The sequence below is a fragment of the Pseudorca crassidens genome, chromosome 13 (genome assembly GCF_039906515.1).
Source record: "Pseudorca crassidens isolate mPseCra1 chromosome 13, mPseCra1.hap1, whole genome shotgun sequence".
NCBI lineage: Eukaryota > Metazoa > Chordata > Mammalia > Artiodactyla > Delphinidae > Pseudorca > Pseudorca crassidens.
This window is the reverse complement of record NC_090308.1, coordinates 14,499,182-14,520,769: the sequence shown is the minus strand read 5'-3', so window position 1 is coordinate 14,520,769 and position 21,588 is coordinate 14,499,182. Positions and strand designations below refer to the sequence as shown.

Sequence of the window (21,588 nt, the reverse complement as noted above, 5' to 3'; positions counted from 1 at the left end):
CTCTGCAAGCCTCCACGCTGCTCAGAGGTTGGTTCTTACCCTCGGGCATCGTCCTCCTCAAAGACAGGACAGGCCAACAAGCAGCACTGGCCCTGCCATGATAAGTGATGAGCCAACGGTGTGTGGGCTGAATATTTCAGTAGGTTATGATCTCTACAAATGGAATCAGGTGAAGACTTGATTCTAATATAGAGGGTGAGTGGCCTCACTCCGTCAATTCCAAGCACATGCCATGTGGCAGAGGTAAGAGGGTGAGCTCAGGTGCACACGTGCGGAATGAGACAAAGGGTACCTCTTTCTGGTACAAAGTAGAGTCCTTTCCTGACTCAGTCCAGAGGGGAGGAAAGGGCTTTACCACCAAAGGGGACTCGCCAGCCCCATGATGCCCACATGGAAATGGAGGGGCCCTCTATTCGGGACAGATAAAAGCCAGTCTTCAGCCCTGGGCATATATTACCTCGTTATACCTCAAGACTGTGTTCTCCTGTAAGATCATTAGAAAATAATGTTCCAAAAATCATACTCCCTCAGGTCACTTACAAAATGCCTTCAGAAATAGAAAAGATTGTCTATTATTTTCCTGTGCTTCCAGAGGAATGACATACTGTTTCTGTTTTCGCGGAATTCCAACTGAAGTCACAGCTATTACGTTACATAACATGTCCTATGTCAGGACCCAGGAAATAAATGACTCCTTAAGTTTGGTGATAGAAAAAGTTATTTCTTATAAGACATTCTTATGTTTTTCTTTTTTTCTTGTTAGACAACAAAAAATGTACAACCCAGGAGTATCCCTGCCTTTCTTTAATCATTGGGCTTTGCGGAACTAAATATTCAACTAGATTACTCGTATCAGATATCTGATAATATTTACTTCTCTGTTCATATCAACTGCTTGCTCTATTTTAAATGTAATGCTTTTATTATCTCATTTGAAACTTATTAAATTTTGACAATCTACTTCAAATCCTTTCTTGGAAGCAGAAAGGAAAAAAGTCCTGAAGAAAAATAAAAAACGGAACCCAGGAACACTGCTTTCAAGTCTACAGACAGCCCAAAGCAATAATGCCTCTTCGACAGTTTACAACCGACAACTACAAGAACAGGTGCCATTTCTGACCTCACCAGCCTTTCATAAGAAGCTGGATTCTGCTCTGCGCTGCTCGATGTAACGCAAGGAAAAAGGGACTTGGTCCTCCTCTTTTTTGGATCTGCTGTGAATTCAAGTTTTTACACTTACTTTCATCTCAGTCACTTAAATACTAAATTTCCCAGAGGATCACAACAATAAACAACATAATTAAACACTCAACAGCTAGAAAGAAAGGGGTGAGAGCAGAATGCATCCAAAACTCCCATCCTTCATATCGTGGGTTCAAGGAAACCAAACAAGAATGTAAACAAAGCTAGAATCCAAAACAAAAGTCATTAACCAACTCCTAGCTTCACAACCTGAGGACAAGACGTGAAGGCCTGTACACCTTTTTAAAGGAAGTCAACCACGCAGTAAACAAAACCAAAAACAGGACAAGTTAAACGCTCTCAAGGTCTACTTCTCAGAATCGAGATTGTAAGATCGACAGTATAACCTGTTTTCTGATAGATTCAGAAGGCTTCATAAAGTGTTAAATATTTGACATTCCTACTTTTAATGTTGATGGCTACAGACATCAAAGGTCCCTTTGCTTCTCTTCTATCCTTTCCTGTTTAATAAACATTTATTAAGTATAAGGCACAGTTTCAAGTAACATGCGAGATACACAGGTTACCAAAGGGCTTCATCCTGACCTTAAATATTTATCATTTAGTGGGCAAATGCGAACTGTAGTGGAGAACTTCCCATAAACCTCTTAACAGTGAATGAAAACAACCACTTCAACCTTCAAATGATAAAAAAAAGCAAAAACCTTCACTCTGCTTTTTGGATTCCACCTCGCCATGTCCTTTCACCACCCCCTCCCATGCAGTCACCATTGGCTAATGAATGTATACCTGTCTGCATACTTAATGGAACAAAAATTTTTTTAATTTAATACAGAATTTCTACAGTTTGATTTTTTTAAAAAAATGGGGGCTTTTTATAGCACTGTTCCTAGAATGGACTTACTACTAGTCTTTTCCAAAATTTCTTTAGGCCACTAATCCTTTCATAAACTACATTTTTATATTTAATTGCCTCTATTTTGCCTTTATATGTACCACTAATTCCTAAAATTAAGATGTTGATTCCCTTTGGAGATGACAGGTTTTACTATTAGGCTTCAAAGATCCTGAAAGAAGTGCTGAGCTGATGGCTGGCTCTCCTATGTTGGTAGTAAGGCTGGGGTGGGATCCACAGGGGTTCAGAGTGATTATTAGGGAACAGAGGCGCCACCACCACAAGTGTTTTTACCTTGTTCACAGGCAGAACTGGAAGGTTGGTCCTGGATGGCTGCCTGGTCCTTGATGCTTTCAGTGGTCTCTTGATTTGCGGAAAGTCTTGTTTAGAAACAAGTGTTTCCGTTGACACAGATGAGGAATGTCTCTTCAGTATTTTTATAAACCACTTAAAACCTAACAGATTTGGTTTGTTAATCACTTTCCTATGAGTACCAAGGGAGTTCCTGGTTGGAAGGTGCTCTTTTTCATCTTGGTAACATGCGGTGTTTAATGGAGAGAGTACATTTGTATTTGATATTTTCCGGTTCATTTCCAGGACCTGGGACTTATTCAAACCAACAGCTGCTGTATCAGGAAAGAAGAAATTCACGTTCTGACTTCTTGTCAGGGTGTTGCATGTTGTGGTCTCAAATTCCTTAAGTGGTTTTAATGTTCGATGAACAAGTCTTTGGCACTGACACGCTTCTGATAAAATATAGTGAGATCTGGCCAAGGACCTGAGAAGTCTGGCTGGCATTACCACATCTCAAGCTAAAAGAAAAAGAATTCAAAGTTCAAGTTTTTCAATAAAAAATGTTTAAAAAGTATATAGTGTTTTCCCAGGTAACAGGTATATTTCTGTAAAACAATTTGCAAAATAGATACATCTTAACTTAAGCCTAGTAAAAGAATGAGGTTAAAAAAATACATACAAGTATTTTCACCACCTCTCTTTTAGTCAACCTTTAGCCTTCTTTCTGGAAGGTTATAAGACTATAAAGCTATTGAGGGACTTCCCTGGCGGTCCAGTAGTTAATACTCTGCGCTCCCAATGCAGGGGGCAAGGGTTCGATCCCTGGTCTGGGAACTAAGATCCCACATGCCGCACGGCGTGGCCAAACCAAAAAAAAAAGTAGTTTATTTGTCCTTTAAACACATATCATTTTTTTAACACCTTAAAGCAACAGACAATTATTGGTGCCTATCAGAGGTGATGTTTGAATCGGGTTTCAAAAGGGCAGAGGGATCAGCAAGGCGAACACCGCAGGTAAACAGTATTGTTCACCTGACAAACAGGATGCAACTTCAGGGGAGCCAGGCGTGAGCTGCAGCAGCAGCTGAGGGCTGAACAGGAGCCTGTGGCTGCATCCTAAGCACTGGTCCTAAAGTTTCTATAGGAGAGGGAAGTCGGAGCTCTTCATGTGAGACTCACATGGTCAAAAGTACATTCAAGAAACATATCCTTGGTTAAAACTTAGAGGAGGAACTGAGAGACACTAAGACATTGCTTTCTGAGTACTTTGTACCCAGCAAGCGCTCTGCTTCACCTCACGACAATCCTGTGAGGTACTTCCCAGGGTAAACTGAGGCTTAGGGAGGCTGACTGCTTACAATCAGTGATGCAGAGACAGAAGGAAATCCCAGGCTTTTCCAGTTCTAGAGACAACACTGTAACCACTGAATATATATTATCTCCCTTTAAAAGGATGAGGGCAGGGGGTTCCCTGGTGGTGCAGTGGTTGAGAGTCCGCCTGCCGATGCAGGGGACATGGGTTCATGCCCCGGTCCGGGAAGATCCCACGTGCCGCGGAGCGGCTGGGCCCGTGAGCCATGGCCGCTGAGCCTGCGCGTCTGGAGCCTGTGCTCCGCAACGGGAGAGGCCACAGCGGTGAGAGGCCCACGTACCGCAAAAAAAAAAAAAATATTAACCTCACCTCTTAATTTTTACTTTTAAAGTGTCTAGAAAACTTAAAATGCCGTGTGTGGCTTGTATCGTATTCCTGTTGGAGGGTCCTGCTCTAGACCTGTCATTACCAATATCTGCAACCTCATGTTCTCAATTTCAAGCATTCTACTCTCCAAACACCACCTCTGATCTTTCAGCCTCACTCCTTCTATCACCCAATTCCAACAGTTCTTCAACCCCAACAGGACCTACAATTCAATGATCCAACCACTTTTTCACTGTCCCTCACTCCCCACATCACTTCCTCCACACTTAGTTATATTCCATGGACCTCAAATCCCTTGTACCCCACTCTTCCACATACCCACGTGGCAAAACCTCAACGTGAATTAAATATAATTCACCTAACTTATGCCTGGACTCCTGCACCTCAACGTGGCTGGAGACGGACAACCAACCAACAACCATCTGGTCTCACTTTAAAATCATGACCACTCACTTCAGGTGGGCCTTTCATGCCGCTCAACGATCTTAAATACTGTACTTCCATACTATATTTTACTTTTTGCTCTCTCCTCACACCTTCAACGCCTCCTCCTTTCTCATTCTCAATAACGACCTTGCTTCCGCTTTGGTTGACAAAACACAAATAATCAGGAGAGAACTTCCACCAGCCCTTGCCATCATCCACCTGCCCACCTATTGCTTTTGTGCCCATATACTTTGTCTTCCCTTCTGCTGCTACAGATGAGGTGCCCGTGGTCCCATCTACAGCCAGGTCCTCTGTCTGCACACCAAGTCTCTTCCCTCCCTGCCTACAGAAGACATAGTTAAGCCCTTCTCCCCTCTCTCCCCCATGCTATTTATTTTTCCCTTTTTACTGACACATTCCTATTAGCATACAACTAGGCTGTGATTTCTCCCACCTTATAAAAACAACTCTTCCCCGACCCCCATCTTCCCTTCCATATACTACACTTGTTCTCTGAGCTCCTTTCCTTTTAGAGTTTTATTGCCTCTCTCCATCTCCTCTTCTCTGATTTTTTTTGAACCCACTCCAATTGGGCTTTCATCTGTCACTTCACCAAAGCCCATTTGTCAAGGCCAGCAATGACCACCACATTTATAAGTCCTGTGGTCACTTCTCAGTATTCATTTTACCTGACTGACCAGCAACATGTGATACAGCTGATCACTCCACCCTACTCCCTCACTCGTTTCTGGGATACCACGCTGGCCATTTTCATCCTACCTCATGGGTAGGATGTCTCTTTTGCTCGTCTCCCATCCCAAGAATGTAATGTACCAAGGCTCAGTATTTGGGCCACCTTTCTTCTCTATTCTCAGCTCTTGGTGATCTCACCCAATCTCATAGTTTTATATAGTACCTACAATTGATGAATAGCAAATATTTATCCCTAAACTACTCTGATGAGCATGAAAAATGTAACATGCTCAAAACTGAGCTTCTGAAATCTTCCCGCAAATCCTATTCTTCCCAGTCTCCCCCACTCATAAAATAGCGATTACATCCTTCCCTTTGCCAAGGCCCCAAACCTGCAGTCCACCTTATTCTTCTCTTCCTTCTCCATACCCAGTCTGTCAGCAAATCCCACTGGCTTTGTTCGGACTGGTCCTCACCACCAACACTGCCACCATCCTGGTCCAAGCTGCTGTCCTTCCCAGGGATTATTGTCGCAGCCTCCGAATTGGTTTCCCAGCTTCTGTTCTTCAGATTCTTCTGAACACAGCAACCAAACTCAAATCGGATTACATCTTCCCTCTTCATAAAATCTGATGATGGCCTCACATTTCACTTGAAATAAAAACCCAACACCTTAAGATAGACTACATGGCCCTCCATTCTCTGCCCTTTATCACCACTCTGACATCTCCTCCAGCTTTTTCCCCTCGCTCATTTTGCTCCAGTCACTCTGGTCTCTGGATCTTTGTACTTACTATCCCTTATACTCTTCTCTCGGGTGTCTGTAAGCCTCATTCCCTCACCTCCTTCAGACCTTTGCTCAAATGTCTCCTACACAGTGAAGTCTTCCCTGACCACTTCATTTAAAACGCACACCAGCACCCACACTCTAGCTTCCTCCACTATTTCTCCATTGCATTTAACATCACTTGCAAACACGTTGTGTTCTTAATTTATTAACTCACACAACAAATTATGAACTGAGTGCCTACCATGTGACAGAAATTGTCCTACTTGCTAATGCAGCTGAAAATAAAATAGACGAAAATCCCTATCTTTTGAAAGTTACATCACAGTGGGGGTGAGAGATAATACACGTGGTAAACCACTAAAATATACATTAAATAGTCACAACGCTACAGGGAAAAAAACAAGAGGAAAGGAGATCTTTGTCTCTCTCCTGTAGCACCTAAGCTCCTTGAGGATAAAGATTTGCCTCTTGTTCATGCTGTGTCTCCTGTAACCAGAGTGCCCAGCAAACAGCAGGTATTCAACTCGTATTTTTTGAATGAAATACAAGGCAGCTACTCAGTTCTTGGACACATTTTCTACTTTTTAAGAACATACCAACTAAGTAATCTGTATCAACTAGGCTATAAGTCAATGGATAAGCGGCGCTAATCTCTGGAGCACGACTTCCAATTCCTTAAGCTGCTCAAAATTATTTTATCTTTGCAGTTACCGCTATGCACTGGCTCAAAGGGTTCAGTACGTGGGTATGGACGGAGTGCTTTTCACTCCAGCTAAATCGACCAAAGATCACTGCAATAGGCAGGTGGCCTCCGGGGTACCGGTGAAACACGTGAGACGTTCAGGGCGGCGGGGAGCAAAGGGCGGACCGCTGTGCGAGGCCATACAAGCTCCCAGAACAAAGTAGTGCACTAACCTCTCCGCGGGAAGAAAAGACAGACGCGCCAAAGGCGCACGCTCCTGCGCCTCCGCCGCAGGCAAGAGACAGAGTACCGGCTGCAGTCCTGCGCTCCCGCAGCCAGTCCCAACACCGACCCAGCGCCCCGCCCAGCGCCCGACACTGCGCAGGCGCACAGGACTCCTGGCCCAGCGGAGCGTAAGCCGCCCGGTCCACGTGACCGTCGGAGCACGTGACCCGTGCTGCCGCGACCTTATCCGCTCCCTGGTCCCTGCGACGTCCCGGTCCCTGGTTGCTTCCGCCTTCCGCCCACTTCCTTATTCCGCTTCTCTCGTCGCTCTCAGCAGTCCCCGCCTTCGTCCCCGGAAGATCTCCGCGTCCTCGGCCATTGTTTTTCTCTTCTACTGGCACCAAATAAAGTTTCTTCATTCAAAAGCAGTTTTTTAATCCACGTCCCTCCCTTTCTCAGCTCCTCCCCCGCGCCTGCACCGCCTCCTTTCCTGCGGCGAGTGAAACCCGAGCGTTGGCGTGGGGAGCGCGGAAGGCGATGGCGGGGCATCCGGTGTCTCTCTCGGCACGGGACGTAGGGTTCGTGTCGCTTTCCTCGCCCGCTCCGCTCCTTTTCCTCCTCCCCACTTTTGCGGAGAGCTGGGCCTCGTCGGGAACCTGTGGGTACCAGCGGGGAGGCAGCGGCGGGCCGGAGGCGCCTGCTCCCCGCCGCCAGCGAGTTCCATCCCGCTGTCCGGGCTCCGCTTCCCGGGGGCGGTGCCTCGGTTTCTAACGGCTCGCGGGGAGGCGAGGGCTAGGCGGCTGCTCTCCGGGCTCCAGGCTCGGATCGGCTTTGCAGCTTCTTCCTTACGCTGATTCGTGGCTTCTTCCCTGCCTACACGGGAACGGATTGCGAACCACGACTGAAAATCTCCGCTTACCCCCACCTCTCTCTACAATGGTGGTTCAGGGGTTTTGATAGTCTTCTATTAATGTGAATCAGTTAACGTGTCTTTCAAGTGGTTCGATACGGTTATTTTTTTGGTTTTGGTTTTTTTTTTTAAACTTACGCATGACTGTCTTGAAAGTGTATGCCTCCTTTCAGAGTGTTGCAGCGCGTGGCTTTAATCATATTTTAATTGATAAACCTACTTTGGGGGGGTTAAAGTTGACTGCAAAAGTTAGGGATCTGAGATCTATCGAGAAATGTGTTTCTTCCTATTGCTGACCAGATTAATTCATAATCCCACTATAACAAGTGCCTGTACCTTCTTGCGTTTTAGGCGTCATGTTATAGATTCTATAAAATTATATCTCTCTGTATAAATTGAGAGGCCCAATTTATATTTGAAATATGTCCTTACTGCGAAAGATGGCAAAACACAAGAGCACTTGGAAGAAATTGACTGTACCGGCAGTAGATTGAGGCCAGAGAGGCCAATGTCCCAGAATTTAAGCATGTGCTCACCTTCAGGCAAATATAGGGAGTGTCTGCGTCCTTAAATTTTGAGTCCTAGGCATCTCTGCTCTCACCCAAGTCCTAGACCTGAGACCTTACCCTTAGAGATGAAAGCCTCTGAGGAAATTTACTAGCTGGAAAAATAGACTAATTTTCCAGTTAAGTAAAATCTCAAAGGACTGGCACTTCTTTTCGTGTCTGCTGCCTTGGAAAATTCAAGTGTCAATTGATTGAATATTCTTTCTCTTCTCCCAAGGAATTAGTAGTAATTGTTAAAAGTTAAATTCTGATCAGAGCAGTTACTATGCATATTAAAACCTACTGACTGTAAAACACCACAGAATCAGAAAGCACTTTTCCTATTTTCTTGCTATTTTTTTGAGTTTTATGGTTAACATTTGAGGAAGCCTCTTGAAAAAATACTCAGGGTATATAACCCAATTTTTAAAAATTGCAGTAAGGTCTTTGAGTTTTTAGTAGTGTGATGATCCCACATTAAAGCTAGAATAGGAGATTTGGGCAGAAGTATTCCAACTTCCTTCATTTTTACTTTGTCTCTGGTGATCTGAAGATATACATGAACTGATCAGTTAAGTTTTGTGCTTTCTATCTAAAAACTGCACAGTACTAAAGTCTTTTTTCTAACCGAATCATGTATGTCCTTAAACTAAACATACAGTGATAATCTGTAACCCTTGATTTTTGCATGTCTAAAGTCAAGAGTATCTTTAATTTTTGATTCAGGTATACTCAAGTTTTGTTCCTCTCCAGGTTTCTTCATTCTTTGACACTTTTTGAAAATCTCTAATTTTCTGGTTGGGAGAGCAAGAGGGTAATCTGCCTTAATTTTGTTTAGGGGCAGAGAGGATGGAAGGAGTTATTAGGCAGGTAAAGAAGGCAGCAAGAAAAACCTTAGAAAAGAATTAAGTTGGCTAAGAGTATAGACAAAGAAGCAGGTTCATAAATATTTTTCATTATATTTTTCTAGCACAGTAAAGTCTTTCAGGCAGTTTTCCATCCATTGCCTCATTCATCTTTCTAAGTAGAAGTCGCTTAGTAAGTAATAGACCGAGGAGGAAAGCCTGTTTGATTTTTAGGATAACTCTTTTTCTGTCCTATCCCATTGTTAAACTGGTTTCCGATTAAGGAAAATAAAAGGAATACAATGAGAAAGATAAGAAAGATTAAGTGGACTCCAGGGTAGAGCCTGGAATTTGAGGCACAAAGAGTGCTTAGCTTTTACGATATACCAGAGAGGTTTTCAGATTTTCCTGTGTTACTGTAGGAGTTGGGCAATGCTGGTTTACTTTACAGGGCTTGTATGAGAAGGAATTTGAATTTAAATGAAGTGTTCCAGAAACTGAAAGATGACCAGCCTTCTAATGTTAATGCTACTAAGTAATATACTGTGTATATGACTCTTTTCTAGGTCATTTGCATATCTTACAGTTAAAGACAGATTACCACAGATCTTAACCAAGGCTATTGATACATTGCATCGACATAAAAGTGAATTTTTCGAGAAACATGGAGAGGTAAGAATTGTGTTTTAACATTAATTCTTTTTTGGTTAACTCTAACAGAAACACAATAAACAGTTTTCCCTCTGTGGTAATGGTCATTCCACCTGGAGATAAATTCATATGGTGAAACTTAAAAAAATAAAGGCAGGCTAGATAAGGCAACATAATGTTGATATGAGATCTGTGTTGTTCTTTGATTTTTCAACTTAAGAATTTTAATTTTAAGAATTTAAATGTTTATAATAGTTTTTGAAAGACATAAAATGTAGTTTTGAAATGTATTAGTTTTTTCCTTCTTAAATTTAGATACATAAAAATTTGCTACCCTAGAGGAATTATGGATATATGTGTGTACATATATACTTATATTTGTAGATGAAATACTTATATATAAATTAATTACATGTAAACTATTCATATATATGTGTGTGTGTGTGTGTGTGTGTGTGTGTATTCTTTTCCCCCCTGTATTTCTGCAGAAAGGCCTGGAAGCTGAAAAGAAAGCAATTTCTCTTCTTTCTAAATTACGGAATGAATTGCAAACAGATAAACCAATTGTTCCTTTGGTTGAGAAGTTTGTTGATACTGACCTATGGAATCAGTACCTAGAATATCAACAGAGCCTTTTAAATGAAAGTAATGGAAAACCAAGGTGGTTTCTCTCACCGTGGTTGTTTGTAGAATGCTACATGTATCGAAGAATTCATGAAGCAATTATCCAAAGGTAAGTATATAGCCATCAAATAACAAATGTTTTAGATAATTTGTGCTTTTTTAAAAATTATAAAATGGTAAGTTTTAAAATAAAAACCAGTAGAAGCCTGTATTCAGTTCAACAGATATTAATGGCACTATTGGAAATTTCTGCAAATGTTATTGCTCTAATACATTCTTGGCAATTAAAATCCACTTGCCCAGAAGAGACCTAAGATTGAATATCTGAATAGGATATTCAGATATAAAAATCCTTATAAAAACTTACTTATTTGTAGAGTAAAACAAAATGTACTTATTGAGCAGAAAATGTTAATTTGAAATAATTATTTATATAAAAAATCAAGACAGGACAAAGTAAGCATATGTTTTATTTATAAAAATAGATAATATGTCAGAATTATTTGGTGAAAGGAGTCACTATATTGTTTTATGCACTATCTTAATAATTTTTAGCTCTTTATTTAACAGCTAGATTAGAAAAAAATAATTTTTTTAAATTAATTAATTTTTTTTTTTGTCCGCGTCGAGTCTTAGTTGCGGCACATAGGATCTTCGTTGTGGCGCGCAGACTTCTCTCCAGTTGTGGCGTGCGGGTTTTCTCTTCTCTAGTTGTGGCGCACAGGCTCCAGAGTGGGTGAGATTAGTAGTTGGGGCACACGGGCTTAGTTGCCCCACGGCATGTGGGATCTTAGTTCCCTGACCAGGGATCGAACCTGCAGCCCCTGCATTGGAAGGCGAATTCTTTACCACTGGACCACCAGGGAAGTCCCCCAAATAATTTTTTATAGGTTTGTTTATACTAATTTAATTTTTCCTAGGAAAATTCTGACAGAGAACTGACCTGTAGAGCAGAAGAAAGTGTAATATGGATCATTCTTTTAGCTCACAGGTTACAGAAATACAGGTTTGCTGAATAAGAGGACTCCTTTGGTATCTGTTCCTAAACATAGCATAGGATAATTGTAAACAATCGATTAAACCAGCACTACTATTAAAATAAAAAGATGACTTTGGGGCTTCCCTGGTGGCCCAGTGGTTGAGAGTCCGCCTGCCGATGCAAGGGACACAGGTTCGTGCCCCACTCCGGGAAGATCCCACATGACACGGAGTGGCTGGGCCCGTGAGCCATGGCCGCTGAGCCTGCGCATCTGGAGCCTGTGCTCCGCAACGGGAGAGGCCGTGGCGGTGGGAGGCCCACATACCGCAAAAAAAAAAAAAAAAAAAGATGACTTTGGGGAACATGCGTAAATTTGAGTCTATTCACTATTTTTTTCTGTCTTCATCTTTATAAATTATTTTATCATCTTTATAAATTATTTTAAAGTCAAAAGTTTTTGTATTTGCTGAATATTTTAGGTCTTGTGCTTTAAAAGCAGAATATAATGTTAAAAAGATAGCACATTTTCTGGCTGACAGATCCAAGCAAAAGACTATAGCAAACACTAGGCACTGTCATATATTGAACACCAGCTCCGTTCTAGTTACTTTGCAGCCCAGTGAAGTATAGGTATTATGATTTCCATTTTACAGTGGAGGAAACTGAGGCTCAAAGAGATTAGTAACTTGCCCAGGGCTGCATGGTTAGTAAATGGTAGAGCCAGTATTTGAGCCTGGTCTGTGTAAATTGGATTAGAGCCCTCAAACAAGTAGTACATTTGGATATCTTTCCAGGACTAAGGTTAGTCTGACGTTCTGGGTGATGGTTTGATAACTTTGGAAAATATCCATGGTATTAGACAAGGCTGCTGAAGTGCTGAAATGCTGAGTGGCACCCTGAACAGGCTTAGTGGAGTTTGGAAGTTAGAAAGGTAAAAGGAATGCTGTTTCTGAGTTTGATTTTAGAGGCAGATCGGGTTCAGGGAATGAAAACTCTAAGGCAGGAGCTTACAAACCTGGCTGCACATTTGTCACCCAGTCGGGGAAAAGTTTTTTGTTTTGTTTTTAAACATACAGATTTGGAAGTTGTTACATTAAATCCTGATGATTTAATTTGTCTGTGGTGGGGCCTGCATATCAGTTTTTCTTTCCAGGCCCCAGGGAGACCCTGCCCAGCCTGTGCTGCTCAACCCATTGGTCCAAGAATAGCTTGATAAAAGGGGTAGAGGCAAAATTCAGCTTTAAGTTCCAGGAATGAGAGTGTTAGTCAGCCATGGGTGTGGAGCTCTCCTAAGGTGGTTTCCGTGGCAGATACTTGAAGGTCCGGGGATTTGTCTGATACTGTACCATACTCAGGTGTCAGGTCGGTGTAAAGAAAGGCTGTCCTACAGCAGAACTAGCACTGAAGTAGTTTGTTTGTTTTAATTGAAGTACAGTGATTTGCAATATTGTGTTAGTTTCAGGTGTACAGCAAAGTGATTCAGATAAATATATATGTGTGTGTATATATATTTTAGATTATTTTCCATTATAGGTTATTACAAGATATTGAATATAGTTCTTCGTGCTATGTAGTAAATCCTTGTTGCTTATCTATTTTATGTATAGTAGTTTGTATCTGTTAATCCCATACTCCTAATTTATCACTACCCCTGAGGTAGTTTTTAAGTGTCCAATTTGTTAGGGCTCTTATAGGAAGAATTCCTATCCTGTGTCAGTGACGCCTCCAGAGTGACCAAAGAATGGTCTTCCTAACTTTTGCAGGATCCCAAAGCACACATTAGCTGTAAGATATGTTTCTGTTGATTTTGTCCCTTACGCTGAAACATACTTCTAATTTTCTTTGTCAAGATGTAGATTTTGTTTTTATTTAGAGTTAAATGGTTGAAAATCTGCAAATCTAAATTAAGATTCAAAGTTTTAGCCATATGTAAAATTTAAATATATTAAGTAAATATACTTCAGATATTGAAAGATGAAAGTACGGAGAAAATGGCAGACATTTTTAAGCTTTTATTGAAGTGTGATATACATGCAGAACAGTGCACATGTCTTAAGTGTTCAGTAGTCTTTACCAGAACATGCTGTGTCCCCAGTGCCTGGATCAAGAGGCAGAATTTAGGCCCCTTTGGATCCACTTCTAGTCACCACCATCACTGCTCCTTAAGGGTAACCACTATCCTGACCTGCATTAGTTTTGCCTGTTTTTAAACTTCATTTAAATGAAATTTTATGGAAGTAGTTCTGTGTCTGGTTTCTTTTACTTAGCATTACATTGGTGAGACTCATCCATACTGTTGCGTATAATTGTAAACCATTAGTTTTCATTGCTGTGTAGCATTGCTTGATACGAATACATGACAATCTGTTGACCTGTTCTATTGTTGATGGATATTTGAGTAGTTTCCAGTTTGGGGCTATTATGAAGAGTGCTGCTACAAATACTCGAACACATATTCTTGGTGAACATACGTGTGTGTTTCTGTTGCATATATACCTAAGAGAGAACCCCTGGGTCCTTGTGTACACATATACAGCTATAGTAGATTCTAAAATAGCAAACGTTTTAAAATCTGAAATCATTTATAGCTATGTGAGTTTGCTCTCTTAAATATAAGGAACAAGTCTCATTCTTAACATGAGGTGTGACTTTAAATTAATGAAGGATTTGTTAATAAAGCACTAGAACAAGGGTCCACAAACTTTTTATGTGAAGGGCCAGATAGCCAACCTTTTAGGCTTTGGGAGACACGTGGTCTTTGTTGCAGCTCCTCAGCTCTAGCGGTGCCGAAGCAGCCATTGGCAGTATGTAAATGAGCATGGCTGGGTTCCAATAGAACATCAGTTATAGACCCTGAAATTTGAATTTCATGTGTCACAAAATCTTCTTTTTTAATTTTTTTCAACTCTTCAGGAATGTGCAAACCGTTCTGAGCTTGCAGATCATACAGACCAGGTGGTGGGCCAGAGGGAGTCTGCAAGCTGCAGTCTGCTGACCCCTGCAGTTGAACCCACGCACCCAAATAATTTTTGTCCTTTTGAGTCACCTCGAGACACTGATTCACTTCAGCAATGCTGCCATTGCTAAAAACGTCTTTTAATTCTTTGGAACTTCTTTCAGAGCCAGTTTACAAACCTCAAAAAAAGATTAGTCTCATTATTTTTTAGTCACTCCTCATTTTTGATCAAAAATATTTTATTCCATTTGATTTACTTGCCTCATTCTACTGAAATTGCTCTGAGTGACTTTTGGCTGTTTCCAAAAACAAATTAAACTCCAAAGGATGAAGGTATACTGTCACTGATAGGACGTTTAATAATGTGCCACAGGTTCTGAAGAAAATCCCCAGAGAGGAATTCCAAAAGTGCTTTGAGCAATGGCAACATTCCTGGACTAAGGGTGTAGCTTCCCAAGGTGACTGACTGAGAAGGGAGGCAGCCAGCATTTGGATGTGTAAATTCTGGTACGTTTTTGGTTTTGATTTTAATCAATCCCATTGCATCAGCCATACTGCCTTTTTACCCTAAGGTAGAAGACCCATGGAAAAAGTAGCTAATTTTGAAGAACAGATGATCTGAATGTTGTTGACGTTTGATTCTGTAAAGTCTTTTATGTTAGTATTTCTGTCTTCTGAGTTGTGTTTTTCTTAGGCCAGTATTAGTATTATTTGATCTCTCATTGGACAACATGAAGATGTAGCCATGGCACATACATCACCATTGGTCAAAGTCAACTTGGGAGTAAAAGTTGCGAAAAAATTAAGAATCTACACATAAATGATCAAAATTTGTCATTATAATAAAATTTACATTAATACTGTCTGATCTATCTCAAGTAGTCATTGGGTTCCCATAATCTGTATTTGACTCTATTAGTAATCACTACATTGTATTCAGCTATTCTGTTTATATGTTTGTTACTTGGAACCTGGCCACCCTGAGCACCCAAAAGAATGTTTGTTGAACTAAAGCAATTGTCTTGAAATTTTGTTTCTTTTTCTCCTTTTGCCCTGAAAACCCACTGGGTAAGTAATTATAGATACAGTCCCTATAATTATTTAATGCTTCCGGTAAAATATTTGATTAAGGAACATTTGACAATTAGTTAAAATGAGTGTGGGGATTTACTTTTGCATAATTCGTTTAATTTGATTTATTTTGTGTAACTTGATCATTATTTTTGTGTAACTTGATCTATGTTATACCTAGTAAAGATTACCAGTGAGTTTTTAGATGGGCTGCTACTATTCTCTTTCCTTTAATAAACTGCAATTACCCAAATATTAAAAAAAAAGGTAGTTATATAAATGTTCACTTATGCTTTTTTCCTACTTTAGTCCACCAATCGACGACTTTGATATATTTAAAGAATTAAAAGACCAAAATTTCTTTGAGTCTCAGGAATCTATCATTGCTTTATGTACTCATCTGCAAGAGTTGATGAAAACTATTGAAGACCTAGATGAAAATCAGCTGAAAAATGAGTTTTGTAAAGTTCTTCAGGTAAATATAATAATTAATCTCCTGAGTTTATTTAAATAGTTGAAAAATAAACTGGTACACGTTTAACAGCAAAGCATGTTTACATATTGTCATTTAAGTTATCAGTGATCATTTTTTATCACTTTAATAATTATCTGTTCGAGAGATGAAAATCCATTTAATCTCTGAAAAGGGGTTTTGAAGTTTCTTCTCCTCCCACTGGAGGGTTTAGTGGCACAGGTGTCATCTGGCTTCATAGCTCTGTCATTCTTGAGAGATACTGAGGTCCACAGTCATCTGATCGGCCCAGCCTGACTTGGCTTTGAATGTTGGCCGTGTCACTTACTTGTGTTTGGACCTGAAGCAAGGTACTTGATGTTTCTGAGCTTCAGTTTCCTCATCGGTTAACTGAGGGTGGTACTATGTGTCTCGCAATTTGACCTGAGAATTAAACTAGCTTCGTTCCTGTAAGTGTTGGGCACAGAGTGGAGCACAGCTGTTGTGCAGTTGTCATCAGCAGGTGGAAACAATCGGGTGGCCCGTGGCCTATTTCATATGCTTTTATTACATTTCTTCATCTATCTTGTCTTAAGTTTAGTTTTGAATTCTCATTCAAAACATCCTAAAATTTAAAATATATCATTATAATCAGAACTATTTGAAAGTATGTGGTTTTACACAGCAGTTTCCCCAGCCCTTATTTCCCGAAAGACTTTCGAAACATTTCCATAAAGAGATGTTTGAAAGTGCTCGGAAGAGACATAAAGCGGGGAAGGGGGACCTGGAGTGGTGGGGGAGGGGTGCAGAGCTGCAGTTTTAAGCCTGGCCCCCAGGGAAGGGCCTGCTAAGGAGGGGGGCAGGCCCCGAGGCAGGTGAAGGAGGGGTCCCCTCACATCTGGGTGGAGCTTCCTGCGGAGCCCTGAGCGGGGAGCCTGCCAGGTGTGTGGGAGACACTGCCGGGGAGGCCTCAGGGAATGGGGAGCAGAGGTGAGAGGGCCTGCGGGCCGGGGCTGCACAGAAGCCAGGCTGCCTCCGGAGCAAAGGCGAGGACTTTGGATTTTACTCACAATGAAGTGGGAAGCTGTTAGAGGGTTTTGCTCAGAAGAGTAACTTTTTTAAAAAAATAAATTTATTTATTTTATTTACTTCTGGCTGCGTTGGGTCTTCCTTGCTGCGATCGGGCTTTCTCCAGTTGCAGCGAGCGGGGGCTACTCTTCGTTGCTGTGTGCAGGCTTCTCACCGCGGTGGCTTCTCTTGTTGCGGAGAACGGGCTCTAGTGTGCGGGCTCAGTAGTTGCAGCACGCGGCCGCTAGAGCGCAGGCTCGGTAGTTGTGGCACGCGGACTTCAGTAGTTGTGGCTCGCGGGCTCTAGAGCGCAGGCTCAGTAGTTGTGGTGCACGGGCTTAATTGCTGCGCAGCATGTGGGATCTTCCCAGACCAGGGCTCGAACCCGTGTCCCTGCATTGGCAGGTGGATGGATTCTCAACCACTGCACCACCAGGGAAGCCTAGAGGTGTAACATTAAATGACTTATTTCAAGGATTACTTCGGAGGACAGACCGAAGGCACAAGGGTGGGAATGGGGAGATTTGTTACTACAGTGACTCAGGTGAGGGCAGACTGGACCAAGTTGGTAGCATCAGAGATGGTAAATGTCACCAGATTCTGGATGTACCTTGAAAGTAGAGGCTACCGAATGTGCTGATAGTTGTGGGATGTGATAAAGTCCTGATGAAACTTGGAGGGCGAGCAGAGTAAGCTGAATGATGAAGCAGGAAAGGCATATTTTGAGTTTGGAAGAAAAGTGGTCATGGTTCTGTTAACTAATAAACCGGAGTATTATTTCCCCCTCTCACTATTATACTTAGCTTAGAATTAGAAAAGAAAAGAGAAAACAAATCAGCATGTCACTCGCTGCCCCTAGCCAGCCCATTCTTTTGGGCAATCATCTTCTTTGAATATGTTCTTTGTCCCGTAAGTATAATAAACTGTGAAGAAGAAAGCGTACTGATCTATCTTCTGTCATCTAGTTCAGCCAGCTACCCCAGACTGCCCCTCTTCTCCCACGTAAAGGAAGCCAAAGTTGTCCCCATTAGTGCTCACAATGACCAGCAGGTTACCTCCCTACAGGAAGCCTGAAGGTGTCTTAGTTTCTAGGGAATTATTGATGCTTTTAAAAGCCACAGCACTCCAGCGCTGTTCACACAAATATTTCAGTGTCAACTTCATCAAACACTGTTCTAGATGCCGGGCATGTGGTGGTGAGGAAAACAGACTAGTCCTTGTTGCCATTGAACTTGTAATCCTGAAGGAATATAAACGAATAATGGCACAAATAAATACAGAGTTACACACTGGAAGATGATCCGAAGGAAATGTGCCGTAGGCCAACAGAGACCCTGACCTCAGCTGGAGAGTGCCGTCGTGTGTGCCGTTGTATGTTTCTCCATCAAATTTGGACGCTTGAGTTATCTTTCTTTTTAAAATAATATCCTTGGTTGGAACATGCACTTTCCTCTCATTTTGAATCACAGAATACCAGAGCCTGTTTGGGCTAACATTTATTGAATACTTCTGTATGCCAACTTTTGGGTACATTACTTACATGCATTATGTCAAATACTCAGAATGACTCTACGAGCTAAGTGCTATTATTATCTCATTTTTCAGTTGTGGAATTTGAGCCTTAGAGCTTAATTTACCAGTGGTTGTTTATTGGAGATGCTAGGATTTGAACCCAGGTCTGTCTGATTCTAGAGCCTACAGTTCTAAACGTGTAATTTTAGTTAGAGCTTAAAAAAATGGGGCTGCATACCATTTTCTACAAAATAAACTTGAGTATTTCAAAGTAGAATAGTAGATTATTAGAGTTGGAAGAATCTTTGGTTATCACAGTGTTCAATTTCTTTATTTTACAAGTGAGAGAACTAAATCCCAGAAAAGTTGCCAGGTCCTAAGGATGGGGGAATTCTTATTTTCTCTTGACTCTGGATTATAAAGTAAACTTTGTAGCCTCATTTTTACAGCAGCTGATCATGTTCAATACTATCTGCAAGATGCAAAAACTTTCACTCTGATTAAACGATGTGAGTGCTAAAATCATTCAAACTTTTTTTTTTCTTAAGTTCATTGCATACTGGCTAAAGTTTCATTGTTTTACCTTTTTTATACAGTATACTTAGAGAAAATGTAGATTGGGTGGACATTTTATACTAAGAATTTTATGAATACTTTTAGCAGCCCCACCTCCCATTACATCCTACGTAATAGAGTTTTTGTTGGTTATTCAAAAGAAGGGTAAATGATTTGTGTTTTTTCTTTTTCAGATTTCACTGTGGGGAAATAAGTGTGATCTGTCTCTATCAGGTGGGAAAACTATTTCTCAGAAGATCAATTTAATAAACTCTTTGGAAGACCTAAAACCTTTCATTTTAGTGAATGACATGGAACATCTTTGGTCATTGCTTAGCAATTGCAAAAAAAAAAGAGGAAAAGCAGCTATTACTCGAGTGGATATTGTTCTGGATAATTCTGGGTTTGAACTTGTTACAGATTTAGTATTAGCTGACTTACTGTTGTCCTCTAAACTGGCTACTGAGATCCATTTTTATGGGAAAACGATTCCATGGTTTGTTTCTGATACTACTCTACATGATTTTAACTGGATAATCAAACAACTAAAACATTCTGATCATAAGTGGGTGTCCAAATGTGGGGTTGACTGGGAAAACCATATTAAAATGGGCAGATGGGTTTACCTCGATCACATGTTTTGGACTCTGCCTCATGAATTCAGTGCAATGCCTCAAGTCGCTCCTGACTTATATGCTACACTACAAAAGGCACATTTAATTTTATTTAAGGGTGATTTGAATTACAGGAAGTTGACGGGGGACAGAAGATGGGAATTTACCGTTCCATTTCATGAGGCTTTGAATGGCTTCCACCCTGCACCTGTCTGCAGTATAAGAACATTAAAAGCTGAAGTTCAGGTTGGTCTGCAGCCTGGGCAAGGTGAACAACTCACAGCTTCTGTGCCCAACTGGTTGACCATTGGGAAATATGGAATATTTCAGTTTGATGGTCTACTTTGACTTGCTGTAGGAACTCTCAGTTGGGTAGGAAGATCTGACAGTCACTCTTCATCCCCAGAAAAGCTCTGGGAAGGTGGGCTTCTCAGTGCTCTTTGACACACACACTGACGCTTTCTCCTTTGAACGTTTTGCCCCGCTACATTGTTTTGGGGATAGGTGGATTACACTGGTTACAGATAGTTACATTTATGTTGGAATTTTAGTAACTTATTTCAAGTTAAATGCATCATTTCAAATGGTTTTAATGAGCTTATTTTCAATTGGGCAGACATATAAGCGAATTCTGCTTTAAAAGTTAACATTTTAAAAAATACTGTGCTGCATGGTATTTAATATTCTAGGAGGCATGGAATTTTACTCAACTTGATTTTGGGCTCTAGAGATAAGGGCTCAGTGAAGATATAATATATTTACATGTTAAATATGCTTTGTAAAGAGAGGCATTTCTTAACAACTGTGATATCTGAACACACGAAAGTAAAACTTACCTCATAAGTTAATTCTTAATTTTGTTCTCCTTGAATTTTATTTCATTTCAAAAACCTGTATTATTTGCACGCATTTGTATTTTGATTGACCTGTAGAATGGATGGTAGGAAACACAAAATTGAAAAGAATGAAACAAATAGTACTTGAAGAAATGTAATATCTTTTACAGTAATTCTATTTGTGATGTCCGTAATCAACTGAAGTATATTATTTTAACACATACATGTTTTAAATGAATGGGATTGCCCTACAGTTTAAAAAAAATGCTTTAGGTAGGAAAGATTCTTCTGCATTGACTTTGTACTACCAATGAGTTAATTCACCTTTTATAATCTTACACATTTATTGGTGATCACAGCTATTAAAGACTAAGTTTCAGGTCAGTTTGTTTTGAAACTGAAATTGGAAATAAACCTGGGAACGTTTTCTTGCACCAGAATAATAAAATGAATTGTAAATTGTACTGAAAATCTCACTGGTTTTATCTTCCAGTGGGGGAAGGTCAAGAAGGGAAGATTAAAAATGAGGTCTTTATGACAAAGAAACTCATAATGTATATTATAGATGTTGTCCAGGCAGTTGTTAAATTATGTCACTTAAATGAAGTGATAGTCTGTGCCCTTGCTAAGTGCTTAAAATTGTTTTGGTAAAATGTTTATATAAAGCTGCACATTTTGGATTTACTCATTTCCTTATCTACATGTGTTCCTGTTTTAAACATTGTTACTAAAATACTGAGCACGTGAGAATTACTTGTAGACACTTGCCATAAACTAGAAGACAATTGTACATTTGTATTGACTTCATAGCCACAGCAGGAGCTATGGTATAATACATTACTTTTTTCCAAAGCATGGTATTTTGTTTCTATGTTCATGTTTTATTAAGAACATGAGATTATGAGGAAGTAGTTCACCCTCTCCTACAAGAAAGAGAGCAAGGAAGCAAACTAGAGCCAGCAAGAAGTTGGCACCATGGGAGAGGAAGTCAAGGCGGCACTTTTAAAAATGCTTATTTAGCAGGAGGGAGGGGCCTCTTGGAGTTTCACCAGTTGATTTTTTTT

At 40.7% G+C, this 21,588-nt stretch overlaps 2 protein-coding genes across 9 annotated transcripts in view; one reads left to right on the top strand and one right to left on the bottom strand.

Annotated features, from left to right (window-relative positions):
- Positions 1–7,075, bottom strand: part of RMND1 (required for meiotic nuclear division 1 homolog) — a 38,244-nt gene extending 31,169 nt beyond the window's left edge. For 5 of the 6 annotated variants that reach the window (XR_010933612.1, XR_010933614.1, XR_010933611.1 and 2 more), the window contains exons 1-2: positions 6,916–7,056; positions 2,393–2,910 (exon numbers count right to left, since the gene is read on the bottom strand). Coding sequence is in view for 2 of the 6 variants with exons in the window: in XM_067701752.1 (XP_067557853.1) it covers positions 2,393–2,896 (504 nt within the window). In the remaining 4 variants the exon portion in view is untranslated. Of the gene's footprint in view, positions 1–2,392; positions 2,911–6,915 lie in introns of all 6 variants that reach the window. The other variant, XM_067701753.1, reaches the window with a different exon arrangement.
- Positions 7,076–7,306: 231 nt separating this feature from the next.
- ARMT1 (acidic residue methyltransferase 1) lies at positions 7,307–21,376 on the top strand. Of its 3 annotated transcripts, none has more exons than XM_067701757.1 (5): positions 7,307–7,441; positions 9,774–9,879; positions 10,347–10,591; positions 15,798–15,963; positions 19,269–21,376. In XM_067701757.1, the coding sequence occupies exons 3-5, from the start codon at positions 10,557–10,559 to the stop codon at positions 20,034–20,036; spliced, it is 969 nt and encodes a 322-aa protein (XP_067557858.1). In that variant the 5' UTR covers positions 7,307–7,441; positions 9,774–9,879; positions 10,347–10,556; the 3' UTR covers positions 20,037–21,376. The 3 variants fall into 3 exon arrangements, with proteins under 3 accessions (XP_067557858.1, XP_067557857.1, XP_067557859.1); XM_067701756.1 differs by having other exon boundaries at positions 7,334–7,485; XM_067701758.1 differs by lacking the exon at positions 7,307–7,441 and adding an exon at positions 7,721–7,846.
- Positions 21,377–21,588: the final 212 nt, after the last annotated feature.

Excerpts from the sequence above, each read along its gene's own strand:
- ARMT1 (XM_067701756.1), top strand. The coding sequence starts at position 7,445 with ATGGCGGGGCATCCGGTGTCTCTCTCGGCACGGGACGTAGG. Across the intron at positions 10,592-15,797 it reads CATGAAGCAATTATCCAAAG|TCCACCAATCGACGACTTTG; the intron begins GTAAGTATATAG and ends TTCCTACTTTAG. Across the intron at positions 15,964-19,268 it reads AGTTTTGTAAAGTTCTTCAG|ATTTCACTGTGGGGAAATAA; the intron begins GTAAATATAATA and ends TTTCTTTTTCAG.